A 10,033-nucleotide genomic window follows, 5' to 3' on the forward strand; every position below is an offset into this window, starting at 1 on the left:
TGATTTAAGTGTTTTAATAATAATTCATCCAATACGAGAGGTTTATACTAATTAAAAAATAATTCATTCCATTTAATTACAATACTAATTCAAAGCAATACAATAATAAATTACAATAACAATACAATCTTCAAGTTCTAGAGGCTCTATTACTTCGAGACGTGCTTGTACTACCACGGCCTTGTTGCCCGCACGAACGCTTGTCATGGCCATATTGCTTACATATAGAGCACTTGCGAGAGAGTAAGTTCTTTCACTAACATCCATTTGATTGGGTCTACGACTCGTGAGTTAATGCCCAATTTTCTAATGTAATCCTTGTTAGCAACCATCGAAAACGGCTCGTTTGGCCAATAAGCTTCATTACCAAGTGGGTGGAATTGGCCCAATATGCTCTAAGGTAACTTTGGACCTTGTATTCTCCCGCCACATAATTTGTTACCGTTTTTCTCATTCTCTCAAAGCACTTGACAAGATGAGAACACGGCGCGGTACGTTTGCCACTTACCACAAGTGCATATTCTTGTTGCCTCATAAACGGTATGCGCACGTTTCCACCCTTACCGTTATAATAACCCGTCCTAACTTCATACACATGTTGAATTGGGTCATACTCGGTCATTTGGTGACGCTCACATTTTTGTCTATAATGCTCCATATTTTTGAAGGGCTTTGGCATCCATGTCCCGCCGTCGGCTAATATCGCTGCGGCTCCGCCTTGTCCTAACAACAAATCGCTCCACCACTCCGCTTGAAAGTCATTCTCACCATTGCGGTGACAAAATGTAGTCCCTCGAGCGATTTCACCAAGCCGTTGGAAAGACTCGAGCTGTTTGTTGCGAGCATGCCCATCTTTTTCCTCCATCACATTTAAGCGTCCATTTTTTGACATCGAGCTTCATCAACCAAACGCTATGTTCATTCACCGACTCCGATCGATCCATTTTTGCAGCCCATTTTCGTTGTTGATGCTCCATCGCCCCCACATCAATTTGTTTAGAGTGCCATTGGAAACGTTGACCGCAAATTCGCCTTCAAGCCTTAAACAATATCGATGGTAAACAAAGGGAGGCCACCACCCCGTAAATTATCCATATTGTGCAATATACCTTTATGACGATCGACAAGACGCGTATGCCGGACGATCCTTAATAACACGAGTTTTCAAATGGGTCAAAAAGATCCCCCATGTGTCGTTGCTCTCGTTAGCGGCAATTGCAGAAAGCAAGAGGAAATATTGACCCATTGGCATCCATTCCTATTGCAATTAGGAGCTTGATGTCGTAGGCACCATATACATGCGTACCATCTATGGATATCACCGGGTCGGCGTGAGCAAAACCATCAATGCATGATTTGAATGTCCAAAATACGAAGTCAAGATTTTACCCTATAAGTCGCCACTCTACAACAAAAATCAGGATTAAAATGTTGTAGAGCTGCCATATACCTTGGCGTAAAATGATCGAAAAAGAAGTATGCCAATTTCCAAAGACCATCTCAAAAGCGCGTCTACGCCGAGAAATCCCTTTTTGTTGCTTATAGTTTTACTATATACGGCTTGAACGTTTCGAATACAATCTTTAATGGGGAACCTCGCACAAGTTTAAACAAACAACTTTTAGTAATAATCTTTCAATTGATATAAGACATATAATGTACTAGGTAGGATAAGTTACCTTGGCGTTTTCGCAATGTCTTTAAGTAACACTTGAGCAATCATGTTTGTATCTAAATTATAATGATCTCATTTCGATTTTCTTCCATATCACAAGTGTGTCTTTCGCGAAATTTTGTGATAGCCCACATACCATCAAAGCTTAACAATTCCCCGAAGCAACCACTCACCGGCCTTGATACCGTCGTCTACAAACTAGCCCATATCTTTGAGGTTGACCGATCAACCTTAAACTCTCTCATGTCCTTAAAACAATAAATTTTGACAAATTTCCGTTGCAAAGCTTTTTTTGGATGCGAACAACATTTCCTTTGCAAGGTAGCATCGATCTTTGTTGAGATCCTTAGGTTCAATCCCGATTTTTAAGCGACTATCATAATCTTCTCTTGTGAAGACAAATGCATCATCACGACCCTACAGGCTATCAAGATAAGGGATATTGTTAGAATGCCACTGAATTGGGCTTTCAGAAGTTGGGTTTTCAGCCATCGGTGGTGGTACGTGGTGGTGCATTGGTTGTTGTTGGTTTTGGCTTTGAGGAATATTGTTGATCATACCAACTTGAACATCATCATCGTCTTCATCATCGGTTACCTCTGCATTATTAGCTATTTCATCGTCATCACTTGATGATGACTCATAATAATTAGGAAAATCTTCATTATTAAGTGCATTCATCCTCCTACATGAAAAATAACATATTTTTATGACTTGTAAGACTTAGGCCTATGCAATTGATGAGTTTTTCACTCGTCAAGCCTTCAAGTTAAATAAATTCCTGAAATTGTCATGGGTTGTCAACTCAATGCTTATAGTGCGCATTAAAATGGTGCGCAATACAAAACGCGCAAATAATGCGGAACGTATTGTCAAATCAAGCCTTTATGTGTCATAGATTCCCGAAATTGTCATGCGCGTGGTGTGTTGTCAAATCAATACTTATAGTGCGCATTAAATTGGTGCGCAATACAAAACGCGCAAATAAGCAACAACGTATTGTCAAATCAAGCCTTTATGTGTCATAGATTCCTGAAATTGTCATGCGTGGTGTATTGTCAAATCAATACTTATAGTGCGCATTAAATTGGTGCGCAATACAAAACGGTCAAAATTTTATTAAAGATTGTGGTGACCCATCTGTTTTAAGTATTTTAAATAAATCATTAATAAGTAATATTAGTTATGTAATCTTTTATAGAAAATTATATTAAGGGTTTTCAATCTAAAGCTACGGTTATGAATCCTAAACTAAGGGTTTTCATTCCTAAAATATAAAGATAAGTCAAATAATTAACAATTAGTTAGCATACAATTAGTATAAATAATTAATAAATAAACAAATAACTAACAAATCAAATAATTAACAAGTTATTATCATATATTTAATAAATAAACAATTAAGTAACTAATCAAAAAATTAATAAATTATTATCGTATATTTAACAAATAAACAATTAATTAACTAATGAAACAATTAAGAAATTATTAACAAATAAACAATTGGCTTAACAAAAACAAAATAAATAATTAGCCGCCTAACAATTGAAATAGCTAGTCTAATAATTAATAAATACTTAAGTTGCTAATCCAATAATTAACAAATACTAAATAAACAAGCAATAAATAATTAACTAATTAACAATAGATAAACAAATAAAAAAAAAAATGAAAAAATGGGGTCCCAACGGTGCACCTGGATCGCCCAAAAACGCAAAAAAAAAAAAAAGGAAGCAAAACGAGTAATCCACCACAGCTTATACAATGACCATGCTTAGGTAATAATATATTTAACAATGTAATAGAAAATTCGTAGTGAAATACCTAGATTGAAGCTTTTTTTGAGTTTTTTGAAATGTGTTATCTGCCGCTCTATTCCGAAATCCAACCTTTAGAAACTTGTTCCTACACTTCACGATATACAAGAATATTGAGTTTTGGATTGAAAAATAACACGAAATTATTATTTTAAGGGGGTAGGGACCACTGAAAATGGGGTTTAATGGCGGGTGGGGCGAGGGAGACGTCGCGATCTGTGGGGAAGATGGGGATTTATGGTCCCTCATTCACGCACGAATTTCGTGCGTGAAAGGCCCAAAGTGAAATTTTGCACTTTGGTCCTTTCACGCACGAAATTCGTGCGTGAATACTACTAATGTATTTTTTTTTTTTGCACTAGTTTGGTTCAACTTTTTATTTTTTGTACTACTTAAGTCGCGGATTCTCAAACTTGTGGAAAAGTTCATTGTGTGCTACTAGACACAGCAACTGCAATGTTCTTGTTCGTCCCCTTTTTTTCTTTCTCCTTTCAGGTCAGAGCCAAGTTAATATATTCCTTATATTTCCCTCTTCCCCTCAGGAAATATAACGTGGCCAGAACTAGAGTAATGAGCCTAACCCACTTATTCACTTAACCGCCTTTTCACAAATTATATCCTATAAATTATATACAATTAAATACATCTACATACGTATTATATGAATATATTTCATAATTATCTGCTATGATACAAGACCCGTTAAAATTAAATAAACTACAAATAAGAAAGTAATTCTAAACATTATAAAATTAACGGGTTGTTACACACGCACCCCAGCCTTGTCTTCGAATTTTTATTTTATTTTATGCTTGAGTAGGGTTCGAACCGAGAACCACCTTTTCAAGCGAAGGGCAAAACTTAAATACCACAAATATGAGGGGCAAAATTTAAAAACAACCCCAAAAGAAGGATAATCCGCGCAGAAAAATGTTTAGTAATTAAATATGAAAGTATTATTACTTAATCATAATTACTGTATAATTCAAATAGCATTTGTTATATTACACATTTAAGTGTTTTTTTGATTCAATCTAAATCCTCATTTTTCTTTTAATTTCTTATGTTAATTTTCTTTAAGTTTAGTTTTGCTATTTATGAACTTATTATGACTCAATTTTGGATACACCCTTTATATTTTAAAATCAAACAATTATACTGCCTATACAATGAAAATTCTACGTGTGCACCTCCTAAGAGGTATATACGAACTAAGTATATTAGAATATTAATTAATAAAAAGTAAATTAAAATTATAATAAGAAGCTATTATGTAATTATCTTTATGAAATTTAATAAAGAAGATAATATATATATATATATATATATATATATATATATATATATATATATATATATATATATATATATATACACATTTGATTAACACATTTTGATAGAGGATAAAATATTTTTTGAAACGTGTGTATTTCAGAACTTATTAATAAAAAATGAACACAATTTAACTTAATAAAATATACCAACTATTAATAATAATTCCTACACTTTAAACATGTAATTTATTTGTGTTTTTATTAATAGATATAAATCTTTTTAAATATTTATTAACAAGTTTTTTATTGAAAAAATAGTGAAAAGAAGATCTAGAGCCCGTTTGGATTGGCTTATAAGTTGCTTATAAGCTGTTTTCAGCTTTTTTGAGGGTTTGGTTGACCAGCTTAAAGTCATTTTGTGCATAAAATAAGCCCAAAAAAATAATTGGACCCCTTTGACTTAGCTTATCTAGTAGCGAACATATGTAAGAAAAAATAAGTTAGCCTACCCCAACTTATTTTTTTTTTTTTTGGCTTTATAAATGTTTCCTTATAAAAATTTGCTTATTTTAAGCCCATCCAAACAGGCTCTTAGAAGAATTTAGACTCAAGTAGAAAGGAAGGTTAAAACTAAAAGATAATGTGCTGTTGTTTCATTTTCAAACACGTTGGATAGGTGCTATTAAAGTCATTTATGTCCTTAAATTAATATGAGAGTTTGTGGCAAGAAGCACTCAAGCGGCCATGTCGATCCACTGGATTGACTGGCTCTTCCAATATAGTAAAAAAAAAAAAAAAAGAAAAAAAAAAATATATATATATAGTTGTAAATATAAATATAAAAATTATATCCTAATATCCAATAGTAGTAAAGAAGAAATGGATCTTTTATTGGATGCCAAATTTGGATGTACTACTAATTATTACTGGTACATGCACGAAGCATCTGGACAGCCATCTGTCAGCAGGCAACATGTAAATAGTTGGTTTAGGTGAGGGGTTATGTCCAACTTTAATAATGTTGTTTTAGGAGGCCCACTGAAGATTTGCGAGGACGATTATAAATTGTCTTCATACATAAAAGTTTACACTACACAAATTACAAGTAGAAACAAATTTAAAGATGTTATTGCTAAAATAAATTTATTGTCATTTTGGTTGATTTTAAGAGAATTAAAGTATTGCTTGCGGAAATAGGGTCCTAAAACAAAAGTAATAATTTCGAAAATAGAGTTTGCATTTAAAAGCTAAAGTCACTAATATAATTAGAGATAAAAAAGTAATTGTAATATAATCTTATTGGGTTATCGGTTTAACCTTTAACTAAAACCTCAAAACCGGAAACCAACCCGATAGTCCAACAAAAATATTTACAAAACTATTTAAAAATCACTAACCCAATAATCCGATACCGATAAATCAATAACATTTTTCTAGGTTAAACCGGATTTTGCACACTCCTAGTGTGTTTGGTATGGAGGAAAACATTTCAGAAAATATTTTTTCAATATTTTCATGTTTGGTTTTGTAGAAAAATAAGTTTCTTAAAAATGAGAAAAATAAAATTTTCTAGTGATAGTAGAAAAATTGGCAAGCTAGCATAAAAAATCAGGGATGAAGATATAGAGATTAAATTAGGTCTTCAATTGGATATTCTTTTTTCTTTTACCCACCCCCCCGGCCAAGGCCAAGAGCTCCCATTTTTGCTCCGTTGATGACTCGAACCCACAACCTTCGGGTTGGAGGTGGAGGGTGCTTACCATCTGAGCAACCCCTCGTATCTTCATTTGGATATTCAATGTTGCAGTTAAAAGTTTTTACGTGTTGTACATGTCTTTGGCTAGGTGTTGTACTTATTGGAGTGACTAGCTTTTAAAAAGATTGGATAAATTTGTAGTGAAATGAAACGGAGAACCACCAAAAGATGTGGTGCGTAAAGGGGCTACTGCTCTCTTAATTAGAAATTTCGGGTTCGAATCTTGGGTATGAAAAAATCCTTGTTAAGGAGCACTTTCCCTGAATGAGCCTTACGCGGGGCGAATATGAATTTAGTAGCGCTTCAATACGGATACCGAACATTGAGTGGGGAAAAAAATAGATAAAGCGGAAAATCTGAATTTAGCATGGATTCACTAAGTTTTGCCTTTTCGTCATTTTCTCATTGCAATTTATGATTCCTTAGATTATTGAGATTGTGCCGTCCTCAAAACAAAGAATCTCGGAAACAATAAAAGTAGTGTCATTTATGAATTAGGCTAATGCGTAGCTAAACTTTTAGCTCAAAAAATCAATGAATGGTCCTTATAAATAATATCCCCTTGTAAATAATATTGGTCACCCATCTAATAAGACTCTACACTAGTGATCATGCGGACTACACCTTTCTCCCATTTCAACATTCAATCGATTGCACGGGCGTCACCTCGCCCTACAACCACTATAATCCATCGCAAAATAACCTCATCGCGGAGGTTATCTCCAGTCTACGCGGTGGCTTCACCCACAACTCCTCCATCACGTCACCAGGTTACTCACTCAATGCCACCAGAAAAATTGGAAGTCTTCAAGTCTTTAGAATCTTGGGTTTCCAAAAGTGTCCTCCCCCTTCGTCAGCCTGTAGAGAAATGTTGGCAGCCCATTGAGTTTCTCCCTGACCCATCTCAAGGGCCTGATAAATTCGAGGAAGAGGTCCGGTCCCTAAGGCAACGAGTTTTAGGGCTTTCAGATGAGTACTTTGTGATGCTTGTGGGTATTATGCTAACTGAGGATGCTTTGCCCACTTACCAGACCGTATTAAATACATGGGATGGAGTACGCGATGAGACCGCGTGCAGCCCATGTCCATGGGCAATTTGGACTCGGTCATGGACAGCTGAGGAGAACCGACATGGTGATCTGTTACGGACTTACCTTTATCTTTCGGGGAGAGTGGATATGTTGATGATTGAGAAGACACTACAATACTCAATTGGAGCTGGAATGGTAAGGATTGTTCTGAGCATTTTCATAAAATTATTTAGTTAAATAGTGTACAGTTTTTAATACTATCAGGTGAAGATGACCTATAACACGAGATAATTTAGGGAGGTTTATGAAGTTATCCCAGATGTAATTAACTTATTCTGGAATGTGGTGTCATATTTCCAGGACAAAATATAAAAGTTCAAGCGAGATTTACTTTTAGTTAACTAAGGCAAAGTTAATGACTTTTAAAGGACCAAACAAAAGTGGGTTTTGTGTGATAAAATTTAAGTAGGATGAATTTGATCTGACAAAAGTAGAAAAATGGCTTTTGTCTTATAAACTTTAAATTTGAGTGATGTTTATGTCACATAAAATAGAAAAATAATTTTTATGATAAACTCAAAGTTGAATGACCATCGGTCAAATTTACCCCTCTATTGAGATTAAGGCGATGTTTGAACTATAATTTCTTCATCTTACCCCTTTTATTGAAAATCATCCAAATTTATTGAAATTTAATTATTTGACCATGTAAATAAGTAGTTTTTGAGTTTGAAAATATTAGACTTGTAGGAAAAATCATATAAGAAGAAATTGCATGCAACATTTTTTTTTTTATATAAATATTTTTATATGATAAATATAAGCTGGTCGTCGTAAATCTTTGCGTCTTAGGATATTGGAACAGAGAACAATCCATATTTGGGCTTTGTGTACACGTCATTTCAAGAGCGAGCCACGTTTTTGACGCATGGCAATATGGCTAGGCTAGCTAAAGAGGGCGGAGACCCCATGCTAGCACGTATATGTCGAACCGTTGCAGCAGACGAGAAGCGTCACGAGAATGCCTACACAAGAATTATTGAGAAGTTACTGGAAGTGGACCCAAATGAGACTATGCTAGCCATTGCGAACATGATGAAAAAGAAAATCATAATGCCAATGCATCTCATGTATGATGGGCAAGATCCTAATATATTTGAGCACTTCTCAGCTGTTACCCAAAGGCAAGGGGTTTACACAACCCGTGATTATGCCGAAATATTAGATTTTTTTATAACACGGTGGAAATTGGAAAAGCTTGAGGGCTTGACGGGCGAGGCGAGGCGTGCACAAGATTTTGTGTGCGGACTTCCACGTAGGGTTAGGAAGTTGGAAAATCGAGCAAAAATATTAGAGTCACGTCGAGTGAAGTTTAGCTGGATTTTTAACAAGCAAGTGAGTGTTTAGATGTATTGATTTGTAATAAAGATGTAAAACAATAAACTTGTCCTTTCACTAATAATAATCCTTTTGGCTAAGCTACTAAAATAAATTTGGTTTGAAATGTACTTCTTGTTAAAAATGTTATCTGAAAAAATGTTCAGGAGAGTAGCAATTTGTATTTGGTTAAATTATTTGAGATGTGTTTGTTATCTATATAATCTCGGGACATAAGTCCGATGATATGGCATGCCTCACTGATCAGGAAGGCAATTTATCTTTTTTCTCAGATTTTTGATTTTTTAATTTATTTAACCCTCAGTTTTCAAGGTGAGAAAACAACCCTTCGCCCACAAAACACCGCTTGAAAGGCACAACTGTTTCTCACGGTACGTATTCTGTTCTCTCTGTTGTTACTCTTTTCCACGCACTCTCTCTTCCTCTCTATTGTTTCTTCTCTATCGTTAACTCTAGACTAGATCCATTCTTCTCTTGCTCCACGTTTAGTCAATACGCTAATATCTTCTTTCTTCCCTTATTGCAATCTTCATCTTTCCCTACTAGACTTACTTGAACTTCGAATTTTTTTCCACTTCGTCTTTAATTCACTCCATCATTGTTACCAGTGTTAGTGCAGAACTGGATCATTACCAAGTTTGTTCAGAGATAAAAGTAAAAGAACAGGACATGCTTATTTTTACGTTCATGAAGTGTTCGAAAAAAATCCCTATAAAGACACATTCCTCATGTCTTCAGGAAACGGCTCCAAAATACACTCATCAGGTGCAGGTCGTGAATTCTTTTACACACTTTAAGCTTAATTACTAAATGCGTTTGTTCAATATATATTTTCGTAATGATTCGACACCCTAATCCAATTGTATAATTGTGGATAAAACGGAAAGTTCGACAATAATATTACTATATATTAGAAAAGCTTTGAGTTAGAGCAGTTTCGACATGTCTGTTCTTTTGGCTTTAAAATCTAAAGTAAGGACATTTTAGTCATTCTGTCTAGAGGTGTATGTGTCTTTAATCTACAATTTAGGTTACACATGACTTTTAACTCTTGCTGCCAGTACATAGCTAATTGTACATAG

At 34.7% G+C, this 10,033-nt stretch overlaps 1 protein-coding gene across 1 annotated transcript; it reads left to right on the plus strand.

The window, feature by feature from the left end:
- Positions 1–7,008: 7,008 nt before the first annotated feature.
- Positions 7,009–9,104, plus strand: LOC132051849 (stearoyl-[acyl-carrier-protein] 9-desaturase 6, chloroplastic-like). Its single transcript, XM_059443097.1, has 2 exons — positions 7,009–7,748; positions 8,406–9,104. The coding sequence occupies exons 1-2, from the start codon at positions 7,134–7,136 to the stop codon at positions 8,958–8,960; spliced, it is 1,170 nt and encodes a 389-aa protein (XP_059299080.1). The 5' UTR covers positions 7,009–7,133; the 3' UTR covers positions 8,961–9,104.
- Positions 9,105–10,033: the final 929 nt, after the last annotated feature.

Source organism: Lycium ferocissimum, chromosome 4 (genome assembly GCF_029784015.1).
Source record: "Lycium ferocissimum isolate CSIRO_LF1 chromosome 4, AGI_CSIRO_Lferr_CH_V1, whole genome shotgun sequence".
NCBI lineage: Eukaryota > Viridiplantae > Streptophyta > Magnoliopsida > Solanales > Solanaceae > Lycium > Lycium ferocissimum.